This window comes from Mustela nigripes, chromosome 18, assembly GCF_022355385.1.
Source record: "Mustela nigripes isolate SB6536 chromosome 18, MUSNIG.SB6536, whole genome shotgun sequence".
Classification (NCBI taxonomy): domain Eukaryota; kingdom Metazoa; phylum Chordata; class Mammalia; order Carnivora; family Mustelidae; genus Mustela; species Mustela nigripes.
In genome coordinates, this window is record NC_081574.1 from 33,959,239 (window position 1) to 33,984,898 (window position 25,660).

At 43.6% G+C, this 25,660-nt stretch overlaps 1 protein-coding gene across 7 annotated transcripts; it reads left to right on the forward strand.

The window, feature by feature from the left end:
* The first annotated feature begins 2,447 nt into the window (after positions 1 to 2,447).
* On the forward strand, positions 2,448 to 25,625 carry LETM2 (leucine zipper and EF-hand containing transmembrane protein 2). 7 transcript variants are annotated; one of them, XM_059384029.1, is made up of 12 exons: positions 2,448 to 3,030; positions 3,201 to 3,503; positions 4,340 to 4,420; positions 5,700 to 6,150; positions 6,787 to 6,930; positions 11,729 to 11,866; positions 12,927 to 13,127; positions 14,205 to 14,324; positions 18,093 to 18,206; positions 20,147 to 20,239; positions 20,744 to 20,845; positions 21,591 to 25,625. In XM_059384029.1, exons 3-12 carry the CDS (start codon positions 4,374 to 4,376, stop codon positions 21,651 to 21,653), a joined length of 1,473 nt encoding a protein of 490 aa, XP_059240012.1. In that variant the 5' UTR covers positions 2,448 to 3,030; positions 3,201 to 3,503; positions 4,340 to 4,373; the 3' UTR covers positions 21,654 to 25,625. The 7 variants fall into 7 exon arrangements, with proteins under 7 accessions (XP_059240012.1, XP_059240018.1, XP_059240017.1 ...); XM_059384035.1 differs by having other exon boundaries at positions 2,448 to 2,582; positions 3,284 to 3,503; XM_059384034.1 differs by having other exon boundaries at positions 2,448 to 2,582; positions 3,325 to 3,503.
* Positions 25,626 to 25,660: the final 35 nt, after the last annotated feature.

Genomic DNA, 25,660 nt, shown 5'->3' on the forward strand with positions numbered 1-25,660 from the left:
TTTTTTTTTTTTTAATGATCTTTTCCACCTTCATCCTGCCTCTCCATCTTCCTGTATATTCCTTGTTTTGTTGATAAATTGTTACCTTGACCAGATATCTGGACTTTTTCTTGAGAATTTGGTAAGTTGTCCCCAGGCATTTTATTTTAATCTGTTTCTATACTGACAAGAGTTTAAAATTAAAGTTCTGGGAGGTAGATATATAATCTCTTCCTGTGAAACATAAGAAAATATACTGTTAATAACATTTGATCTTGAACTATATTTAGGGAAATGACCATTAAAATTAATAATGTACGTTTTTAGCATCTAACATCTTCTGAGGTTCAGATCACACTTTGTCTTCTTCATACAAAATGAGCAAACAATTAAGACAGCAATCTAACACAATTCCCAGAGCCAGAGTTAAAGAGAAAGGAATTTTTTGTTTCTCTTCCAAAGATTATATCTAAAAACTCCTTACATGATAAATCACTTAATCTTAAAAGTCAAAAAATTGCCAGACCTGATAGCAGAAAGCAAACATTGCTTTGAACGAATGGATTTCAACAGGAAGGTTCTTAACCCTTTCCTTTTTATAATAGGATTGCTGCTGACACGTGACCGTAGTAGAAAATCTAGCTCATTTTTCCAATACTGAACTTGGAATCATTCATCTGGTTTATGAATACTTAATGATTTTACTGTGCCTGTTTGTAAATGAATACAATGCATGAATAAGAATATTTCCTGGTGGGGCACCTGGGTGGCTCAGTGGGTTGGGCCTCTGCCTTCGGCTCAGGTCGTGATCTCGGAGTCCTGGGATCGAGCCCCACATTGGGCTCTTTGCTTAGCGGGGAGCCTGCTTCCACCTCTCTCTGCCTGCCTCTCTGCCTGCTTGTGATCTATGTCTGTCAAATAGATAAATAAAATCTTTAAAAAAAAAAAAAAAAAAAAAAGAATATTTCCTGGTATAAAATGTCTCCCAGGGAACTGAAAGGCATATTTTTGCATCTTTATGATCTTTTCCAGAAAAGTACATGTTCATGTTTGTGCGGTGATTAATCTGTGGAATTAATGTGAAAATTATAACCATCTAGACTCTTAAAGCTCAAAATTTGCCTTCGGAAATTTTCAGGAAAGGAAAGGGAGAGAGACCAAGGCTTTGTAGATTTTGTTAATTCTAGTAAACATAGAACGTGAAGTGAAACCTTTATGTGGAAACTCGGGCATCCAACATGCACAAAGGGCCCTCTAGTGGCCAAACTGAAAAATTCTGCCTATTTAACACGGTTGATCCATTTGGTTTTAAGCCGAAAAATGCTTTGTAGATTAAAAGCTGTCTACATAAACAACAACAACACAAAACCTGAAATTGAATACCCGCCATCTTTCATTCTTACAAATGTGCAGCCCAGATGAGTGAGTTCTGTGGTCAGCTCACGTGTTAAGTACTCTCCCTGTGAAAACGATTCCTTGTTGTCTGGTAGTCCAAGCGGATCCACTAAACATTTTGTTTTCCTTCTAGAGTCAGATGAAACGGACGGGTAGAGATAACAGGAGAGCGAGAACATTTCTAGATCTATCACTTTTCCAAGACGGCTCAGTTACCCAACCTAGGAACTGAAGTGCCCCAACCTGCAGTACCTTTGTCACTGCACAGTTACTAGAATATATATCTTAAATGTTATTTGAGATTTCTCCACAAACTACTGATCACAAATCATACCTGTTAAGCGAGCATTTTTTTTTTAAAGATTTTATTTATTTAACAGAGAGAGATCACAAGTAGGCAGAGAGGCAGGCAGAGAGAGAGGAAGGGAAGCAGGCTCCCCGCTGAGCAGAGAGCCCGATGCGGGACTCGATTCCAGAACCCTGAGATCATGACCTGAGCCGAAGGCAGCGGCGTAACCCACTGAGCCACCCAGGCGCCCCTAAGCGAGCATTTATAAAGCAAATTAGTGGAATTCAGATTTCCATATGAGGATTTCACAGCATTCCACTCTTAGGCCCCGGAGAAGGGAAAGCGAGGTTTTCCTAACCATTCCCGCCCTTTCTGCCACTGCCTCTCCGTAGAGCTCTCCGCGCCATCCCAACCGCGGCAGTTGTTGATTTGTAGGGGTTGGGGGTGGGGAGAGTACATCTAAGTGATGTAATTCGTGACTTTAAGATGGTTACCATGGCGACTATCAGGCATATTACGCTATCGGTAGGGTGAGAGGTTCTTTAATCTAGCCTTCAACGAGCATTTTCGGGGACGTTAGCCTACACGCCAGAGAGTAGAGACAGGCGGAAAAGCGTCAGTCTTGCCCCCTGCCGCAGGACAGACTCTGCTTAAACTAAACCCAACAGAGAATTCATTTTGCCGGTGGGAACTGGACCTTGGCTACTTCCAGGGCTGCCGCACCGAAGGACGCCCTCCCGCCCCATAATCTGAGAGCTCATTGGTGGGTGGTGTCGTCACTCAGAGTGACGTAACGGGATAGGAAAGAGGTGGAGCCATAGAGACTTCTGGGGCCCCTCTAGCTGGGGACCTGGGCGAGGGAGGTTTGGGAAGGGGCTGGAGGACTGAGGCAGCCGTTCCGGGGAGCCGGCCCGAGGAGGTAGGGGTGGGCTGGCCAAGTCCTTAGGCTGTTACTTGGTGGACCTCGCCTGCCTTTTTTACTCCGGAGCCCGCTCCCTCCGCATCCTGCTCTTCCCATCAGGGCCCAGGTTTCCCGATAGCTTCCAGTTCCCCACCGCACTCGCCTCAAGCCCATGACCTCGTGCCCCTGCCCGCCCCCCAGCTTTGGAGCTCAACCTCCATTTCCCCTCCTTCCGTGCTTCGCTTCGTCCTCTCTCTTCCGTACCCGGCGCCCGGCTTCTCCTTCCATAAACCTGGATCGCCAACAAGGTTGTCCTCCCCGTGCCTGCACCATCCCCGCACCCAAACACAAAGAACCGCCCCCCCCACCCCCACCCCGCCGCCGCAAACACAGTCCACCAACACACTACGTGCACAAAAGCCGACGGCGCGTTTTGCCCCCTGTGTCGTCAAGGGCCAGAAGCAAGGTAACCCGGGGAGCCTGGGGCCCCGCGTGTGGGCGTGGGCGGTGCGAAGGCGCAGGCGGGGCTCCTGGCCGGCCCCGCCTAGGAAGTGGTTACCCACCGCTCCGGGCGGGAGTGCCCAGGGGCCGGAGAGCAGGTTAACCGCCTGATCGGGTGTGGCTTGCCTCCAGCAGGAGACCACCCTCCCTTAGCTTGGGTTTAGACGGTCCGAAGTATTCTCTGAACTCCCGTTAAAAATGTCAGCTCTGTGGTTGAGGTTTCCATCCAGGAGAGCACTCTGGTCTGCGCCTTTTCCAGCTGGAGGAAAGCAAAGTTGACGCTAAGAGATACTACCAAAAAACACCTTGCTGCCCTTGGCTGAAAAGGACTACAGGATGGAGAAAGGTTTTGAAAAAGCTTGTTTAAGGATAGCTCAGTTTGGACTCTTTGGAGAATCATCAGTACAGGAAACCAATTTACCTCCACTTGAACGATTAGTAGGTACCATGTATTATCTTCACTGCTACATAAATGTGGTCAGTGAATAATTTTTTGTTTGTTTAGTAGGCTCTGTGCCCAACATGGGGCTTGAACTCATGACCCTGAGATCAAGACTTGCCTGCTCTACCAACTTAGCCAGCCAGGCACCCCTGCTTTTCATCTTTAAAAGTTTGGGGCAACTTGGCCAAGTATGGGAAAAAGCTAACTGAAACAAATCCAGGATATTTTATCCTACCTGTATTTTTAGGCTACAAATAAGTGTGTATTGCTTAACTTCTTAAATACCTGGCAGCGGGGGCACCTTGGAGGCTCAGTTGGTTAAGCCTCTGCCTTTGGCTAGGGTCATGGTCTCAGGGTCCTGGGATAGAGCCCCACATCGGGCTCTTTGCTCAGCGGGGAGCCTACTTCCCTCTCTCTCTCTCTCTCTCTCTCTCTCTCTGCCTGCCTCTCTGCCTACTCGTGATCTCTGTCAAATAAACAAATAAAAATCTTAAAAAAAAAAAAAAATACCTGGCAACCATTCAAGTAGGTTACTGGGTGTTATTGACCAGAAATTAAAAAGTCTTTAAAGACCATATCACCATCATGAGCACCATGATGTTAGAGATCATGTCTATTTGTTGGGAAATCAAAAGTACAATTCTCAAATCCAAGCTGAGAAAACATTCATGATTGTTGGAAATGATCTTGAGAAGAGATTTTACACCTTGAACGGAATATGGAAATTTTCTAAAAAGTTATATTTCTGTAGTAGTAAACACTGAAATCCTGGTATCTTTATAATTGATGTGTTCTTAAAATACTGAATTGTTTACTTAATCCTTCTGTCTAGGTTCCTATGTTGACTAGTTGAGACAAATATAAGTATGGCCTTCTACAATTATAAAACAGTCTTAGCTATTGCCCGGACAAGGTAAGCCATGGAATATTTATATAAACTTTTTTCTAGACCAGAAAGATATATGTAAAAAGATAGGCTTGTTCCACAACAAATGAAAGCTTTGTTGACTTTAACTCTACTGCTTTTTAGGAAGCTGATATTTTATTGTATTTAAACTTACCCTAGCTTTTCTATATGCCTTAGAACTCGGGCTGAGTAATCTTTAGATGTATGGCACAGGGAAGAGAGAAGATGTAATGGTTTTAGAGTGACACCTCTATAACTGATGAATGTTGCATGGGCCCTTAGATAGAAAAATGAGCAAAATGGCTGTCAAACAAGCCAGGCCTGGGCATATACCTGCGCTCGTAGGCCTGTTATCACTTATTTATTCTAAAGAATATTCACTGAGAACTTACTATGTGCCAGATACGTTGTACATTTTCCCTTTTGGCCCTTCAAAAAGTGTTTTATCTTGGCATGCTTCAAAAACAGTCTGAAAGAATGGAAAAACCATCTCTTTGCCAGAAGAAATGTCTTTGCCAGGAACTTTCTTTGCCTAGATGGGTCTTATTTTTATTTTCAAACAATCTGATGTGCTAATTTAACTGAAGATTGTGAGCTGTTGCAAAACTAGAATATAGAGATCCCCAGCTGGGGTGCCCAATTTTAGTTCTTATTCCTAACATTCTTAAGGAATTGTAGGTGAAGGGCATTTGGGACACAAATGCCTCTCATTTGAGGGAGTCCACAGGCACCACACAGACAAACCAGTATTATGTGTTTGGTTAATTTCCACAGAGGCTATGAAGTGTTTTGTTCAAGCAATATTCCTATTGTCAGCGGAGTAACCAAAGATGCAAGTGTTCCACCTGTTTTATGATAGTAGATAAAGACGACACCTTCAAACACAACCGCTGGTGGAAAAATGTTTGCTGTTAGATTTTTAAATTAATAGTTGCAGAGTTTTGCGCTCATGTCAGCACTGCATATACTAAAATTGGAACAGTTCAGAGATTAGCATGGCCCCTGGCACAGGAATAATTCCAGAGTTTCTAACTTGTAACATAGCAATTATTTTTAGGAATTAACTTATTAATATTTCTCATAGAGTCTATCACTCAAACATAAAGTGACACTGTTCTTCAACTGGGGTAAAAAGTTATATTTCCTTCATTTGTGAATATCATCTGCTTTTAAAATATGGCTTAAAAGCCGCTGCTTTATTTTAACCATATAAATATTGATTTCTTTAGTTTGTAAGTTGGTAACAGTATGTGCTCAACTCAGAGGATGTTGCTCTTTATTCCAGATTCCCTAGCTATTTTGTCCATCCTACCAGCTCTTATTCCCCATCATTTGCATTTCTTCACTTGCCAGATTCCCATTTAAATAGAACATACATCAAAAACTGTGTAAGCAAGAAGTACTCCTATCCTAATCAGTCAGGCAATAAAGTACTTCACCTACGAGCTAGAATAATACAGAAGCTGCACACATCAACATGCTGGTTACAAGAGGTCCCTGGTAAACCTCAACTGCAGCAAACCCCAAAAAAGCCTCAGGCGACAAGCCCTCAGCCCGCAGAAGGAACTGGCACGAAGATTAAGGAAGAAAAGCGATCTTATAGACAAAGAATTATGGATGAACTTAAATATTATTACAATGGATTCTACTTGCTGTGGATTGACACCAAAGTTGCTGCCAGAATGGTTTGGAGGTTGTTGCACGGACAGGTGCTGACCAGACGAGAGAGACGAAGGGTAGGCACGAATCATATTTGAGACAGAAAATGTAAAGTTAAATTGAATGATTCGGGAACCAAGTTTTAAACTCACTTGAGAACTCATCCCAAAAATCCCAAAGTAGGAATAGTAACTGATAGTGAGAACCACAGTTTCTTCCGGAGTTTCTTATTTGTCTGAAATGGACTTACTGTACAACCTTAGGCAAGATTCTTGAGATTTGTGCATATTTGCCTACAAAGTGGTTATAATTGCGTTCTGATCTCCCCCAAGGGGTTGAGAAGCTTCAGGTTTGATCTGTGCACCTGAAATAGGAAGTAGTGTTAATATATTAAGTATATGCTTTTGAAAAATCAGTTTTTGACAGATACTGTACTATTAAAGTACAGACTGCTAACATAGATGAAAGCTAACAATAGATGATGCCAGCAATATGTTTTGATTGTCATAGATTTCCTTGAAGGTGTCTCATAGATGTTACTTCAGAGCAGTAGTAAAAAGGAAAACCCTACTGGTCCATTTTATACACAGCTGCAGAAAATCTGTCTAGGGTTTTTAACACTTCAAGGACCAAGGCAGGCTTTTTTGGTTTTGTATATTTGTTTGGGGCATGTCCTAAAATAATGAATATTGCGTATGCATTTAATTCTTTAGCTCTTGAGGACTTGTGCTGATTTCTTCCGCCTGGTTCCATTTATGGTTTTCATAATTGTACCCTTCATGGAATTCTTATTACCAGCATTTCTAAAATTCTTCCCAGAGATGTTGCCATCAACTTTTGAAAGTGAATCCAAAAAGGTATGTAGGACTTTTTAACTTAAAAAAAAAATGGACTCTATTCTTTAGTTTTAAGTTTATAGAAAAATTGAGTAGAAAGTACAGAGGATCTTGGATACTCCCCCCATTTCCCTGGTTGTTAATGTCTCGCATTTGTGTGATCTGTTTGTTACAATTGAAGAACCAATATCTAGATAATATTAAATATCCTACTTTACATTGGCTTCACTCTGTGTTGTACTGTTCTATGGGTTTTGAAAAATGCATGATGTCATGGTATCTACCATCACCCACTGCCCTAAAAATGCTCTGTGCATCATCTGTTGTTCCTCCTACCTCCCCCAACCAATGGCAAGCACTGTCTCCGTAGATTTGCCTTTTCCGGAATGTCATAGAATTGGAATCATACAGTATATAGTCCTGTCATGGATCATTTCTTTCTATCACTGCATAATATTTCACTCTATGGATGTGCCAGGGGGTGTTTCTCTGTTGACCTGTTGAAGGGTATTGTGTTTGATTCCAGTTTTTGGCAATTATGAATAAAGCTGCTATAAATATCTGTGTGCAGGGGTTTGGTTTTTTTTTATGATCATAAGTTTTCAACTCATTTGGATTCCTAAATACACAGGAAAGCAATTACTGGATTGTATGGTAAGACTATGTTTAGTTTCATAAAAAAAAATAACTGTCTTCTGAAGTCCCTGTATCATTTTTCATTCCCACCAGCAATGAGAGTGCCCATAGCTCTGTATCTTCATCAGCCTTCAATGTTGTCAGTGCTTTGAATATCAGCCATTCTAATAGATGTGAAGTGATTTCTCATTGTTATTTTAGTTTGCAATTCTCTGATGACATATGATACTGGGCATCTTTTCATATGCTTGTTTGCCATCTGTATGTCTTCTTTGGGGATGTATCTGTCTTTTGCCCACTTTTTAATGGAGGTATTCATTTTCTAATTGTTGTCTTTTAGGAGTTCTTAATACATTTGGATACAAGTCCTTTAACAGATAGATATCTTGCAGATATTTTCTCCCAGCATGTGGCTTGTCCATTTTCTTAACTGTCTTTCACAGAGCTAATGTTTTTGGTTTTGTAATTAAATATAAGTTATCAGTATTTTTTTTTTCCAGATCATGCTTTTGGTGTTGTATCTAAAAACTCATTGCCAAATTCAAGGTCACTTAGGTTTTCTCCTACATTTTCTTTTTCTTTTTTTAATTTTAAGTAGGCTCCATACCCAATGTGAGGCTTGAACTCATGACCCTGAGGTCAAGAGCCCCATGCTCTACTGACTGAGCCAGCCAGGCGTCCCTCCTACATTTTCTTCTAAAAGTTTTAAAGTTCTGAGTTTTACATTTAAGTCTCTGATCCATTTTGAGTTAATTTTGGTAAGAGGTGGAACATCAGGATTAAGATTCATATTTTCTTATTTATGTGTGGATACCAGGTTTTTCTAGCATCATTTGTTAAAAAAAATGATTCCCTTTCCATTGAATTTATCTTGTTTTTCACCATTAAAAAAATAAAGGGAACAAAAATCAGCTGTTATTGCAGTGACTAGTTGAACAGTGGGCATGATTTAGCCAGGCAGACCCTTTCTTTCTTGAGAATAGTCCTAGAGAAGATGGGTCCTCGTTGGATGGTCACTGTGATGGTGACAGACTAGGAAAACTAGGGAGCCCCTTTGTTCTTTCCCTTCTGTGCCACTCTACTGGACCAAGGTCTGAAGGCACAACCACATGATGAGAGGATGAACAGGACAACTTTTAAATCGGATCAGGAAATGTTTTCTAGAAGAGATAACTATGCAACCTAGACTAGAAGGATGGTAGAATTTTGCCGCAACATTTGAAAGGCTTTCTGGATAGAAAGAGTAGCACCTAAAATGGCTTACTTGTGTGAAAGAATTGGACATAATCTGAGACACTGAGTGCTGCTTTGTGGGTGGAGCAGGGAAGAGACAGAGTGATGTGTTGGGGTCAGGTTGGAAAGCGTCTACCACCCTAAGAGATGTAGACTTTGCTTTTGACCATGGTGAATAATGGAAGGTAAATTTAAGCAGAGGGTGGGTAACACAGTTAGATCTGTATTTTAGAAAAAACGATTTTGCTGGCTAAAAGGATGGAAGAGGGCAGGGCCAAAGGAGGGATTTCCCGATTTCCGGCTGGCATGCTATTACAGTAGTGCAGGAGAGATTAAATTATGAAAGTGGCATTAAGAATAAAAACTTGAAGGGGCGCCTGGGTGGTTCAGTGGGTTAAGCTGCTGCCTTCGGCTCAGGTCATGATCTCGGCGTCCCAGGATTGAGTCCCACATCGGGCTCTCTGTTCAGCAGGGAGCCTGCTTCCTCCTCTCTCTCTCTCTCTCTGCCTGCCTCTCAGCCTACTTGTGATCTCTGTCTGTCAAATAAATAAATAAAATCTTTAAAAAAAAAAGAATAAAAACTTGAAGATACGTTAGAGGTACACGTAAGGGGTAGAATCAAATTGGCATATTTGACTGGCTATGGTTTAGTTTACTTACCTTTAAGATAATCAGGACCTAGAATAAATACTGTGGGATTCCAGGGAATGTGTTCATGAATTCAGGAAGGTGGGGGAGAAAGGAAGTGATTTATGTAGATTCCTCATTCCTCAATGCTGCTCATTCCCCAGATACACATCCATACACACCATGGCTACAGTTTTAGAAGATACGTTCTCTTTCTTTTCTTTCCATGGACTAAAGCAAATGAGAAAATGAGAGAGAGAGGTGGTGTGGTGGGGGGAGGAAGTTGTGGGGGTGGGGGATGGGAAGAAGCAAGACTTTCTATTTATGTCAGATTAGAGAACCCATGCATTTCTCTTTCGTAGTACTTATTTATTATACTTTAATTTGTAGAATTACTGGATGATCATTAGTCACTAATGTTTGTCTTTCCCATTAGACTAAAGTCCCATGAGGGCAGGAATTCTTATCTGTTTTTGCTCAATTTATCCCCAGTACCTAGTGCAAGGTAGATGCTCAATAAATAAATGAATAGGTGGTTGGATATGGATATAGGAAATGGATAACTAAATGGGTTCTAATGATGGCATTGCCACTGGCGTTGTGTGATTTTTTTTTTTGGTTGAGTCTTTTTTTTTTTTTTTAACAGACAGAGATCACAAGTAGGCAGAGAGTCAGGCAGAGAGAGAGAGGAGGAAGCAGGCTCCCTGCTGAGCAGAGAGCCCAATTCAGGGCTCAATCCCAGGACTCTGGGATCATGACCTGAGCCAGAGCCAGAGGCTTTAACCCACTGAGCCACCCAGGCACCCCTTGGTTGAGTCTTTTAAGATTTTTCTAAAAATTCATGATTGCTATGATTGGTTAATCATTAGAATCTCTTGGGCAACTTCAAAAAAAAAAACAAACATAGAAAATCTTATTCCTCTCCATCCCCGAGTCCTGACCATGGTTATTATTTTTTTTAAAGATTTGTTTATCTAGTTTAGAGAGAGAATGAGCAAGCACATGAGTGGGAGTGGCAATGGGAAAGGGAAGAGAGAATCCCAAGCAGACTCTGCGCTGAGCATGGAGCCTGACGCAAGGCTCAGTCTCATGACCATGAGATCACGAACCCAAGCCAAGACCAAGAGTTGGATGCTTAACTGACTGTGCAACCCAGATGCCCCTGACTATGGTTATTTCAACAATGCTACCACACTGCATTTCTGATAATAAATGAGGTTTTAGAAGTACACATTAACATCATGTCTTAAGAGTATACATTTAGGGGCACCTGGCTGACTCAGTCAGTAGAACATACAACTCCTGATCTCAGGGCTGTGAGTTCAAGCCCCACCTGTGGAGTAGAGATTGCTTTAAAAATAATAATAATAAAAGGAATGTACATTTAATTCTCTTTTGTGTAGTACTTTGTTTATATCTGTCATAACACTTAAGTCAGTGTATTATAATTAATTGTATCTTTTTTTTTTAAAGATTTTATTTATTTATTTGACAGAGAGAGATCACAAGTAGACAGAGAGGCAGGCAGAGAGAGAGGGAAGCAGGCTCCCCGTTGAGCAGAGAGCCCGATGCGGGACTCTATCCCAGGACCCTAAGATCATGACCTGAGCCGAAAGCAGCGGCTTAACCCACTGAGCCACCCAGGCGCCCTAATTGTATCTGTTTTGTACTGAAGTTATATGATACTCTAACATAGAGTTAATTTCCTAGTTTTCTTTGTTTGTGGGCCACACAAAATCTGGGCCCACTCTGGGATCGGGGGCTGGCTCAGCTAGCAGCCAGGATGGTTTATACCAGACTAAGAGATAATATCTCATTCTAAAGCTTTTTTTTTTTTTTTTAAAGTTTTTATTTATTTATTTGACACACAGAGATCACAAGTCGGCATAGAGGCAGGCAGAGAGAGAGGGGGAAGCAGGCTCCCCGCCGACCAGAGAGCCCAATGCAGGGCTCGATCCCAGGATTATGGGATCATGACCTGAGCCGAAGGCAGAGGCTTTAACCCACTGAGCCACCCAGGTGCCCCTAATATCTCATTCTAAATAATGACAAAGCCTTCCATTGAGGGGATATTTTGGATCTATCAAATATTTATGGCCATCGTATTAGTAAGAGATAAAGGGTAAGATTAAGGTGGCAAGTTGCAGATAGAGACTACTTTTTTTTGGTTCTCACAAAACCCATTTAACTAGGTTTGAAAATCGTTTTAAGTTGCAAAAGAGGGATGAATGATAACAAGGGTAACAATTATTTTCCTCTCATCTTTATCTAAGAACTTGTAAACCTGAAGGATCGATTAACTTTCTCCTCTTCCGTTATTAAGGAGGAAAAACAGAAAAAGAAAATGGCTGCGAAGTTGGAACTAGCAAAATTTCTTCAAGAAACGATTACAGAAATGGCCAGGAGGAACAGGGCCAAGCTGGGAGACGACTCCATTCAGTTCTCCTCCTATGTCAAACAGGTGTCAGTCTCTTGTGGTTACACTTCTAGGTACACACCGAGGTTGTGGAAGCAACTTCTAGGCTGGCGGTTATATGAAAGTTTCATGTCATTGTGGATTGTCCAGATTGTTCACAGTCTCTGATGGCAAATATCTAAGTTATACACATACAATATTGCAAACATTTACAGTAGAGTGTACAAAACCTACCTTAAAGCAGTCATGTATTGGAAAGAACCGTAGATGTAGAGTCAAACTTCTGAACTACTCCTGATTTTTCAGCTGACTTAGGCTGACTTGGAGACTTCCTTATGCCTCTTGGTCCCACAGGGCCCATTTCCAGATGTAAGACAGAGTCTATGAATGTGCTTTGGTGTGTATTTCAAATAGTATGCAGAGAAGGTTAAATTAAGAAATACATTTTATAGTTGATAATTTTTTTTTTTAAAGATTTTATTTATTTATTTGATGGAGAGAGATCACAAGTAGGTAGAGAGGCAGGCAGAGAGAGAGAGGAGGAGGAAACAGGCTCCCTGCTGAGCAGAGAGCCCGATGCGCGACTCGATCCCAGGACCCTGAGATCATGACCTGAGCCGAAGGCAGCGGCTTAACCCACTGAGCCACCCAGGCGCCCCTATAGTTGATAATTTTTAAAAAAAGATTTATTCACTTATTTTAGAGAGGGAGAGTGTACATGAGTGGGGGGAGGGGCAGAGGGAGAGAAATGATCTCAAGCAGACTCCCGTCTGAGCTCAGAGCCTAACATGGTGCTCCATTCCATGGCCCATGAGATCATGACCTGAGCCAACCAACTGAACCACGCAGGAGCCCTACAAAACACATTTTTTTTTTTTAAAGATTTTATTTATTTATTTGACAGACAGAGATCACAAGTAGGCAGAGAGGCAGGCAGAGAGAGAGAGGGAAGCAGGCTCCCCGCTGAGCAGAGAGCCCGATGCGGGACTCGATCCCAGGACCCTGGGATCATGACCTGAGCCGAAGGCAGCGGCTTAACCCACTGAGCCACCCAGGCGCCCCTTACAAAACACATTTTAATGAATTTCTTTGTCCCACTGCCTAGGTCCAGACAGGCCACAAGCCCAGCACAAAGGAGATAGTTCGATTTTCCAAACTGTTTGAAGATCAGCTCACCCTGGAGAGCCTAGATCGACCTCAGCTGGTTGCCCTCTGCAAGCTTCTAGAGTTGCAGGCCTTTGGAACCAACAATTTGCTCCGCTTTCAACTTCTGATGAAACTAAAGTCTATAAAAGCAGATGATGAAGTAAGAGCTGAACTGTAGTTGTCAGGGAATTAGCCCGGCTTGGGAGATCCTTTAGGGTGACTTCGTGATAAAGAGCTGTATCTTCTCTTAGATCTGCCCCTGGACGGGTTCTGGCAAACCACTGAGCAGTTTAAACAATCATTACCATGACAATCTGAACCCTCATTACTCACTTCAGGAGTTGTTTGTCATACTCTGACGCACTTTTCTGGAGAATGCCCTCATAAGCAGTTAGTGATTTAGTAATCTACATCAGTTAGGACCCGCTAGAAGGAACAGCAGCCCAGGAGGCTCCTGAGTCTTCCATTACTAAGGACAGGGCTCTGCCCTCACACCTCAGCTCCCCTTCCTCAGAGCTGGCACCGACGTAAATATTCTGCTGGGTGAGTTAGTCTGATAAGAAGGAGTGGCAAGGCATAACTCAGGGAGGGAGAGCCCAGCTTAGACATCTGATGGGGGAAAGGCATCGTTAACTGCTAATTAGACTCTTAAAAAATGGAAAGAATGTTTTTTGAATCAGAATCAGCTGCTTTCAAGCATTCTGCCTGAGGGAGCAAGATTCCCAGAACTGAGAAAGCATGATCCTGGTGGCCTCATTTAGATTTCAGCTGTTGCTTTCAGAATTTTGGAATAAACAGTACTGGTCCCAGAAGTACCCTAGTTTTGGGTCACACCAAGCAGAAACCGTATTGTGTATCGAGCGAGTTTTGTGGACCCGAGTTAGGGCCGTTCCCGGATGGAGGTAGGAGGATGGTAAGGGGAAGGGCGACACTGGGACACCAGCAAATGGTGCACTGAGAGCTTGTCACGCGGAATATTTTCTAATGAATCCTAAAGCTGCCATGAAGGGGAAACGCACATCGAGAGGGGAGAGGATTACTTTGGTGAAAAAGTGTTGGAGAGGAGTCCTGGGACTATTTCTGATAGTGTTAATACCAGTTTGCAGAATTCCCTTCATTTTCAGCTGCTGCACCTTTAGCCAGCGAGAGGACAGGTGTGGCCCCTGATTTGTTGGAATTTGGGATTCGGTAAAACTGGAACCAAAAGGGCCAGTACCATTCTTTATGTTACTTTCAGGTAATTGCCAAAGAAGGGGTGAGCGCTCTGAGCGTGTCGGAACTACAAGCAGCCTGCAGGGCCCGGGGGATGAGATCCCTGGGTCTCACTGAGGAACAACTGAGACAGCAGCTCACAGAGGCAAGTCGCAGCTCTCCGGGGCCCTTTCCACTAGAACTCTGTCCCCTGCGCTTTGTAGACCTCACTCTGATTTCTGTTTTTCAGGCGAGCCGTCCCACCTAATGTGCCTTCTTTAATTGAGCAGTGGGACGCTGAAGAAGCTAGATTTATTTTTGATGGAGACAGGGTATTCTGTCAGTTTTCTTTCTTTTTTTTAAGTTTCACTTAATTGACATACACTGCAATATTGGTTTCTGGAGTAGAATTCAGTGAGTCACCATTCACGTACAATACCCGGTGCTTGGCACAACAAGTGCCCTCCTCATACCCATCACCCATCGAGCCCATCCCCCGTCCCCCCTCCCTCCATCAACCCTCGGTTTGTTCTTTATCCTTAAGAGTCTCCTCCGGTTTGTTTCCCCCTCTCCTTCCCCCCTTCCCCATACGTTCATCTGTTTTCTTTGTTAAATTGCGCATATGAGTGAGATCATAAGGTATTTGTCTTTCTCTGACTTATTTCACGGAGCTTAATACACTCTAGCTCCATCCGTGTCATTGCAAATGGCAAGATTGCATTCCTTTTGACAGCTAAGTAGTATTCTATTCCTTCTTTATCTAATCATCAGTCCATGGACACTGGGCTCTTCTCATGACTTGGCTATTGTTGATAACGCCGCTATAAACATCAGGTGACATATGCCTTTGGATCTGTTGCTGCATAAACAACAATCACAAACTTAGTGGCTGAAAACAGCACCCCATTTATTAGCTTACAAGTTCTTTTTTTTTTTTTTTTTAAGATTTTATTTATTTATTTGACAGAGACACAGCAGGAGAGGGAGCGCAAGCAGGGAGGGTTAGAGAGGGAGAAGCAGGCTTCCTGCTGAGCAGGGAGCCTGATGCGGGGCTTGATCCCAGGACCCCAGGATCACGACCTGAGCTGAGGGCAACTGATAAACGACTGAGTCACCCAGGCACCCCAGCTTACAAGTTCTGTCAGAAGTGCAGGCTGTGTTTTTTCTGGAGGCTCTGGGGGAAGATTCCACTTCCAGGCTCATTCAGTGTGTTGGCTGAATTTAGTCTTTTGCAGCTGGAGGACTGAGGTCCCATTTCCTCACTGGCTGTCAGCCCCAGGCTCCTCAGCCCTGCAGGCTCCCTGCATTCCTTACCTCTAGGTCCCATCCCTCTGCAAAGCCAGGAAAGGAGAGCTGCTCACACTGTAGCCCCCCATAGGCCTCACATCTCAGACTTCCCCTTTCTGAACTCTAGCTCCAGATTTAAAGGCCTCACGTGATTAGGTGAGACCTCCTCAAATAACTTCCTGCTTTCAGTTCTGCTGACTTGGGGTCCTAATTATTTCTGCAAAACCCCTCACAGCAGCACCTAGATTCATGTTTGAATAACTGGGAGAAGGTGTGGGTACACTAGGGACTAGGAATCTTGCGGCCACCTTAGAATTTTACATACTCAGGGTATTTTAAGGGCCTGGGCAAAATTCTTGAATCCAGGGCCTGTTGTATGTGAATCCATCTGGAGGTCTAAGCCTTGCCTGAGGGCTTTACCTGGGACTACTTTCCAGTTAGTACCCCAAGCCAATATAAAGTGTTAGCTTTGGCAACAGATGTTTAATATTTTCCCACTGGCAACATATTTTAATTAAGAGCATCAGTGTTTTTTTGTTTTATGACTTATTTATTTTAGAGTGAGAACACCTGCACACATGAGTTGGGGGAGGGACAGAGGGAGAGAATCTTAAGCATGCTTGAGTCCCCGCTGACCACGGAGCTAGATGTGGGGCTAAGGTGGGGTTTGATCCCATGACCCATGAGATCATGACCTGAGCCAAAACCAAGAGTCAGATGCTTTACCGACTGAGCATAGGTATCCCAGAGCATCAATGTTTTTAATCAAAGCAGTAACTCCTATTAATATTCTCATTCTTGGGGCCCCTGGGTGGCTCAGTTAGTTAAGCATCTGCCTTTGGCTGAGGTCATGATCCCGGGGTCCTGGGATGGAGCCCCATATCGGTAGGGGAGCCTGCGTCTCGCTCTCCAGCTCCTCCCTTGCTTGTGTTCCCTCTCTCACTATCTCTCTCTGTCATAAATAAATAAAATCTTTTTTAAGAAAATAAAAGTAAGTTTAAAAAATGGAACTCTCATTCTTGTAACTATAATAAATGCTATAAAGCATACACAAATTATTTTGGAATAGGAGCAATTGTTGTGACTTTGAAACCACGTCAGGTAGCTATTTCCTTTTACATGTTGGACCTGCTCTGGCTGGAAGATGAACATATTGTAGGGAAAGTTTCTTAAAATAACTTATTTCTTTTTTTTAATAATTTTTTAAATATTTTATTTATTTATTTGACAGAGAGAGAGATCATAAGTAGTCAAAGAGGCAGGCAGAGAGACAGGGGGAAGCAGGCTCCCCTCTGAGCAGAGAGCCGGATGCAGAGCTTGGTCCCAGGACTCCGAGGCTGTGATCTGAGCCAATGGCAGAGGCTCAACTCACTGAGCCACCCAGGTGCCCTAAAATCATTTATTTCTTGAACATAGAGTATTAAATGGATTCATACTGTCAAATAGCTTTCTTGAAAGTGTACATTTTTCCCACAAAGGAGTGAGGATACCGATCCAACAACGTATGATAGTCAACACTGTATTACTCAGAAATTCTTGTGTTAGGATACAGGCAGGCATTTCACAGAAGGGAAACTCTAAGATGATAATCATATGAAACACCTTAACTTCATAAGAAGATAAAACAGATACCACATTCACCTGTTAAGTTGGCATAGATCAGTTTGATAACACACCGTGTTGTTGAGGGTTAGGGAGAGGGGCACTCATGCATTGCTACTGAAAACCTCCACGGAATCTTTCAAAATTTAAAAATGCATTCACTTTGACCTAGAAATTTCACTTGTGCAGTATGACATATCTATAAAATTATCCACTGCAACACTATTTATAATAACAAAAGACTGGAAATAGGCTCAAGTTCATAAATAGGAGAATAATCAAATTATGGCCTTTTCATGCAACAGTGGGATCCTTTACGGATGGTTAAAAAGGAGGCATCTCCACAGCCACGCATATGGATCGATCTCCAAGATATTTCAGTGAAAAAAAGCAAAGGATAGAACAATGTGTATATTGCCTTTTTTGTGGAGATGAAAAGTGTACAAATGTGTGTTTGTTTATCCACAGGATACTTTGGGAGAGTACGTAAGGACCTGGTGACAGTGGTTGCTTCTAGGGAGGGAAACAGGGTGGTTAAAGGATGGGAGTAGAAGGCAGGTTTATTGGTATTGATCATATTTTATTTGCTTTCTGAGTTTTGTCTCGTACATGTATTATCTACCTAAGTATATATGTATATAGCTATGTGTCTATTTTTTTTTAAAGGTTGGCCATTTGGTACTTGAAAATTACATCTCATTCTCATTTTAATTTCTTTGGTTATGAGTGAGGCTTATTTATTCTTTCCCCTCACTTGCTCTGTGTCTAAGAGAAGATCCCCCGCTCCTTCAATCCGCAGTGGATTTGAGAGGTGACTGGAACGCTCTCTCTCTAAGAGAGGCTCCCACTGTTGCGAGGCGGGTAACAGACTCCAGCCACTGGTGCCGAAGCCAGGAGACTAGTGTTCTCACCCTTGTCCTGCCGCTGCTCCCCAGCATGTGCCTGGGGAAACTGATGAAACTAGGGAAGCGGTTGGTGATGGTGAGTCACGCCCAGTTTGAACATGCTGGAATTCTGTCCTGTGTTATTCTCTTCCCATTTCCAGTGGCAGGACCTCCACCTGAAGGAGAATGTCCCTCCTTCTCTGTTGCTTCTGTCACGAACCTTCTACCTGATCGATGTGAAGCCAAAGCCAATCGAGATACCACTAAGTGGGGAGGTGAGTACCCAGGATGTGGATTTCCGTAACTGGGGCCTCTCCACAAATGTCTTATTTCCTCTTGCAGTTAGGGAGGACATTTCTTTTTGAGTGTCTTTTGGCACTTGGTCCAGTAGGCTTTAAAATCTTTTTTTAAATTCCTTAAGAAAATTAAAATTGCTAAAGCTAACTCTAGCTATAGGGCTCTTACTGTCTTTGTCTCAGCTTGATTTAGGAATCCAGTTTATTCCTTCTCCTGAACCATCTAGAGTCTTCGTTAGTGGCCTCTTGCTCTTCTGAGACTGAATGGTTCCTCGTCTTTCATGTCCATTTCATTTGTCGAGATTCCTATTAATTTTGAAGTGACAAAAGGCCAGTCTAGAATGTAAACTTTTTGTCTTCCTTCCACTCATTTTCTTAGTCATTTTTTGTTGCCTTTAATTCAGTAGCTCCCCGCCACCCCCTCACCACCCCCAGCGTTTTACTGTAAAACCCAGGATTGGCCCGATCACTAGAGCATCTTGCTCTGGTCAGAAGGGGCCTCTCACTTCTCTGCTTTGTGGCTTCATGTCTAAGTCAGAATCTGCACAAGTGAGAAAGAGAGACCATTGTGGAACATGCTGCATGTGTGGTGTAGCAGATGAATCCAAGTTCTCTGGAGTGGGGACCCATCCGTTTTAATTTAGTTATGCTAGTGACTCCTTGGACAAGCCAAGGGAAATGATATGAAGTCCAGCATGAAAATTACACTTTGGGGAACACCCTCTTGCTTTGCCTTTCCATATTTCCAGAGACTAATCAGATTTGGGCTTTGTTCAGGAAGGATTCTAGGGAGAATGGGAGCAATTCTGGAACCTATACCATCTTTTAAAAGGCAGCCTACCTGGTTCTTACTCTGTATTTGGTCTTTAAGACTGACCAAATTTGTCATTCTTAGACTGCTCTCAGGTGCAAGGAAATCTTGGGATAGTACAATATCTCAGAGCTTAATCTATGTTCTCAGAATTATTCTAGTGGGGCATAAACACTTTAGCCAGATGCCACTTTCTGGAATGTTTGAGAAAGACCTAGAAATTAAGGACAAAATGACAAGTTCCTAGGCATTTTATTTGTTGCTCTTTTCTTTTTTTAATCCATGCTTTTAAACTTGTTTTCCATATATACAGAATGAGAATAAGTAGCATGCTAGGTTCTATACAGAATTTAGGGACATCAAGTTAAATATACTATAATTTAGGATGTATGTAGCTTTTTTCCCTCCCAAGTACACAAAACAATTACATATTTCCAAAGAGCAGTGACATATTTACTTTTCAAATCTAATTGTAATTCTTGAAGATAGGTTAGCTAGCTGTTCTCAAAATACCATGTCTTCCATTTTCCTCATGTTGCAGGAGCTTCTGTTAAGCAGCACCTACCATTTTAATAATAAATCGGACAAACTTACCATTATTAGACACCAAAAATGATAAAGATAACAATTTTGACTAAGTTGTATTAATACTATTAGAAACTGATGAGTAACTGAGGAAAGGCAACTTTTTTTTGCCAGACTGAAAACAGGACCAGAATTGGCAAATCAGTAGCTTAATGACCGCAGACTTTTTTTTTTTTTTTTAATTTATTTTTTAAGTAATCTCTACACCCAACATGGGGCTCAAACTCACAACCCTGAGACCAAGAGTTGCATGCTTCACTGACAGAGCCAGCCAATCACCCCGACCAAGGAGTTTTAATTCTAGAATCTCATTCAAGGGCCACTTTGCATGTACACCACTCAGTGATACTAAGTTGCTGCTTCAGGGGCCTGCTTCCTACATTCTCCTAAAGGGCAGAGTTGGAAGAAGTTAGGGATTCAGTGAGTGGAAAGCAAGTTGCGCTAGAAAGCATTAACTACTGTAAAAGTTGAGTTGTAGGAAGAGCAGAAAGCTGATGTTCGTATAAAATACTTCTCTTCCTAGTCTTCCAAAACAGATATTCTTGTGGAATCACCTACTTCTCTTGGATCTAAGGAGACACTGGTGGATTTAGCACCTCCACTGAAGGGAACTAAGGTTAGACTATTACTTTTCATTTGATTAATTAGGTTTCAACATGAAAATAAGTTAATTTATCCTTTTTTTAAATTTTAAGATTTTATTTATTTATTTGACAGACCTGGGGGAGGGGAGCAGGCTCCTTGCTGAGCGGAAAGCCCGATGTGGGGCTCGATCCCAGGACCCTGGGAACGTGACCTGAGCTGAAGGCAGAGGCTTTAACCCACTGAGCCACCCAGGCGCCCCAATTTATCCATTTTTAACTCTCAGTGAAACTGAATTTCAATACCATGGTGTTCTTTAATCAGGACTATTTATTGTACTATTAGTACAATAATAGTACTATTGTACTATTAGGTCAACATTTGGCTCTATGTAATTAGGTTCCAAATTTAGCCTTTTGAATCCTGTCGTGGAAGAGGTGGTAGTTACACGTTCCTGGGGGTCTCAGCAGTGTGACTATAGATCTAAGACCCATTCTGTTTTAAATCAGTAACCCAACTCTCAGTTCTGCTCTTAAAGGATGAAGAATTTATACAGCTGCCGCCGGTTCCGTCATCCCCCATAACACCATCGACACCTATCCCGTTACCTGAGGGACCCATCACTTCTGCTAAAGAAGCTGTGAGTATCTGAAAAAAGAACACCTTTGGTCTAGTTATTTTTAAGGGCAGTGAGGATCTAGAATTGTTACTATTGCAAAACACCACATGCTTCTTCCTGTCATCCAAACAGGAAGTTGTAGGCTGAACTTTCATCGTGTCGTAACCACTACGTTTTTAAAATTCAGTTATCAAAAAGCCCCCCCAAAAAACCCCCCCAAAAACCCCAGCTTATCAACCAGTGCAGTCATGGATGAGGCCTCAACACATTAAGTCTAGAAGCTCATTATAATATAGGCAGACTCTTATTTTCTTTTGTGCCAGATGGAAATAGTTCCCATATGTTGTGTATTTCGCACAGGCTTTAAATGTCAGGAAATACTAGCAGGAAAGCAATTTAAATCCTAGGAGAAATGTATGTAAATAAGAAATTACTTATTTATCCACTTTTCCCCTTTGGGTCAAAGAATCTGGGACAGGGCAAAAGCCTGACACAAGGATGTGGCAGGGGCGTCCTGGGAGAGGTTGACTGGCTCAACTGGCCCCCAAAGGCCAAAGAAGAGAGCCAGCCAACACATAGACACCCAGGGCCGGACACCCAGGGTCCTTGCTTGCAAGTCTTTTTAAATTTTATAATTAAGGTAAGTTGCAAACTTGGAGTTGACTTTGTGCTCTGTCATTTGATTAAGAAAACAGAAAAGGGGCTCTTGAGGAACTTCCACATCTCGCTGTGAGCAGTGCCTAAAGTCCTTATGTTTTGTACCTAGACCCTCCAGGCCGAATCACAAAAGGCAACGCAGAACAGCAAGGCAAGTTCTAAAGGTGCATAAGGACCATGGGAGATGAAGCTCAGTCGTCAGCTTCCTGCCCGCAGCGGTGGCATCCATGCAGGACCATCCAGCTCAGACAGATGCTGTGTCTGGTTTAAGCAGAGATCAGCCGTGTCGTCCTTGGGGCAGTCCTTTGAGGCCTTGTAACCCTTCCAGATGACGCCAGCAGTGAGACCAACTTCAGACCATTTAGAAATATAATCTCAAAGCCACCTTCCTCTGTACCATGACGTCATCCCACTAAACTATGTGAAGCCCCCTCCCCGTGTTATTTTTGAACAGCTTCATATTCGTGTGCATGTCCTTTAAGGGAGGACTTTTTTTGCATAATGGAATCAGCTTGGCACCTTAGATTCAAGTAAGAACTTGGAAACTCCGAAACCAGGGATCCATCAGTAAAAATAGTGCCCTGGAAACAAAGCACCTTAATGGGATGGAATGGGCTTATTCCCCAGTAAGGCCTTTCCGGATATGAAGAAGAAAAAGCTTTCTGGAGAAGAAAACAGGAGTTCAACACACTGGCGATCCACAAGGCCTGGCTGCTGCTCAGCTGCTCAGAGGCTCCCCCTCTGGGGCCCTCGGAGCCTGCAGGAATCTGGGAGGCCGCCACTATTCCAGCACACGTGGCTTTCATTAGCCACCATTTTGCCAGGAAACATAATTACGGGTTTAAGACGTAACCATTTGTCTGTGCTGGGTGTATGCTTTTCTGGTGTGTGTGTCTTTCACAAACAAGACCATTTGTTAGTCATCGGGGTGGTTAAGAGTCTGACACAATCCCTGAGCTACCCAGTAACGAGTATTATGTTCAGATACTTATGTTTGGGGTTTTCGGGATGGTCAGTTCTGATAAAACTCAATACCTTGCCGTGCAGCTGACCCAAGAGCTTTCTTCCCTTGGGGAGTGCTTAGAAAGAAAGAGGTGTTTTCGGTTTGTGGGGGATGAGATTGGTTTTCTTCACTCTCGGTGAAACTGAAAGCGGTTAGATGGGAGTCATTGAAACCAAGTGCAACTCCAATCTTCCTGTCTGGGATCACCTACGTGAGGACTGTCATCAGTGCTTCCCAGCAAAGATCTGTACTTTACAATGCTTTCTAAGCTCCTCTCCACCAGAGGGAAAGCCCCACCCTGGCCTGCTAATGCACTCCAGTTCCTCAAGAATGATGAATCCCTACTACACAGCATTCGCTGGGTCTCCCCATTGGCCTCGCAAGGTGATTCACAATAAATTCTCCCATTTTTAAAACCATGGGTGTTTATTTTAATTAGCTCACATTTCAAGTGTTGAATGTGGAGAAGGGATTAGTTACTTAACTTGTTCAATCCTGTCTTAGCTGAATGATTTATAAGGACTGCTAGGCTATTGTGCAGTTCTTTCTGGCTTTTCCTACAAGGCAGAGTGGGAATGGTTACGGCAAGGGGCCCCTGGTCAGTTCTGGCTCCAGCTGGCTGGCCTTCACCCTTTTTTCTACATAGAGGCACTGAGACACTGAACACACTCCTCTTCCCATTCTTTGGATCATAGGTCAAAGAAGTCAGGATGTTTCTTTGGTCTCATCACCTAGAGCCCTTGGCTGTTGGGCTGTATGGGATTTTTACATCTAGCCCCTGCTGAAACCGAACTAGCAGTTCTGGTAAATAGTTACCAACCAACTCTGGTTGGGGCACAGTCCTGGCTTATAGCATTTGCCTTCAGGCTGCCATCGAGAGGTCACTGAGGGAGTCAGGAAGAGGGGTGCCCCATTAGCGCCAGCACAGTCACTAAATGGGTCACTTCTCTGCTCCAACACAAGCATCTGGGAGGCAGTGTCCTGTATGTGGCCCTGAAGGGTTTTAGGTGCCAACCTGGAGGGACCTTGCCCCAGGCTGAATCTTCCTCAACAGCTGGGTTCTTGATGATCTTCCATCCCCTTGGCTCTCCTCAGCTGAGAGAGAGGGGTGGGAGGCTATGCCAGCGTGCTACAAAGCTTGCTCCTTCCCTGCAGATGCCTAGGCTTTGCTGTGCCATCTGCGAATCATCCCACTGGGTGGGACTGCAGGCAGTTTATAAGACCAGACCTCAGTGGTGCTGTCCGATTTGGTTGGCATCCCATTCAGAGAGCATTTTGCCCCAACACGGAGGTGTTGGTGGCACCTGACATTTACGGACCCACACCTGTGCCACATGTAATTCTGTCCTTCGGTTGTTACAGCACCAGTCACAATGGTGACATCAAATACACTGTCGTGCTGTCAAACCTAGGCTGAAGATTTCCCAGTCACTACCAGTTAGCTCCCTGGAGGTCAGGTCAGACCTAGGGAACTTGGAAGCTGAGTGGCACAGCCCCCGCTACGTTGACTGAGATCTTGGCCTGCTGGCTCCCCCCAGTGGAGACTGCCGGGCATGGCGGCTTCACGGTCATGGAAACAGATTTCTTGCTCCATCTGAAGGTCAATCTTTCTCACTTGAGGATCAATAGAGTACATTAGTGGTGCCTAGGGACTGACGCTCTCCAGTCTACGGCAATTATAAATGGTGGAAAGGCAGTATTGATTAATGGCATGATGATCCCAGGCCCTAATCTTTGAACCCTGTGGAAACCAGACAGGTTCAGCGCCTCTGACGGCACGACGTCTTCATTAGATAGACTGGACTCCTTTTCTCAGGAGACTCCGTCTGGTTATCTAAGTAAAATGGCCATTTCATTTTCTCTCAGGTCGATTTTACTATCTTTTATTTTAGACAGCCAGCTCCGTCTCTGGGGGAATTTGTGGGTGATTGGAGTGGTAACAGCAAGGACACTACGGTCTTAGTAACAGCGCTGTGTGTTCTCCAGCACCTTCCCTAAGGCATGGAGATCCTCCATCCACTCACACAACACTGCTTCAAGGGAGGGCTGAGGCGAGATGATCGTCAGTATTTTAGAAGGAAAGACACCACTCTAAGGTCTCCAAGCAAATGATTTTAAGAGCAGAAATTCATTTCCTGGCTCTGTTCACCAAATTACGCCTTCTTTAAACACAAACACAAACTGTAATATGTTGACAAGACGCGTATTTACAGAGACATGAGGGTAGGAGAGAACTTTACAACAGTGGCCAACACCTCAGCTGCCCCCTAACGAGCTAGCTCTCAGAAAGCAAACTTAAAGCAGCAATCCCGTTTGCCCTGCAGAAATGAAAGCGAATTGAACTTTCTTCTGTATTTCGTGGTAATTGCGCAGAGAGTAAGCCTGGGGGGTGGGGGGGTGGGGGCGGAGTGCCTGCAGGTTCCCGGCTGAGGTTGTGAGGAGCAGCGACCCACATGCTGAGTGCAGCGATCACCAGCAGGTGGCAGAGAAAGAAAATTTCCAAGCAGCCAAACACCAAACATTCAGAGAATTTTTCCCCTTTCCTGGGGGATGGGGTGGAGTTTATACAGGAAGAACTATAGGAAGCCAAAATCTGCGATAGTTTCAACACACAAGTCTAGTCATAGACACAGGAAGAATTGGGGGGGGGGTGGCGCGGGTGAGAGAAGCATAGCCAGAGGAAGCTGGGAGACATGAAAACAAGGGATTCGAATGTCAAACTGATCTTAGGTGACAAGTTTTCCCTCACACATAAGTACAGACAAAGCCACACCCACATAAAGGAGGAGACGCATATCTGGGTTTGAGTTTCTGCAGGCCCTATGTCCTGTCATCCGTAGCTTTCCTGCTAAATCCCTCTAGCTCCACCCCTTGGCTATTCCCAGGTAGGTCCCCAGCTCCCCTTCTGACCTCCAACCCCACCCAACCCCACCAGTTTCCTTTAAGGAAACAATCTGTGGTTGAGGGCGGCGGTAGGGCCTTGGCTCAGGGCCCAGCGCCTCGGGTGCACTGAGGTTCCTGCCCACTACACAGACGACGTCGTCTCTTCCTGCCTTTCCGAAAAGCATTGGAGAGGTAGGAGGTTTGTCCCGGGGGTCTTGGTGCAGGACCTGAGGGGAAGTGGTGAGGACGCACTGCAGGGAGCTTGGGTGCCCTTGGCACAGACACAGCCCCAG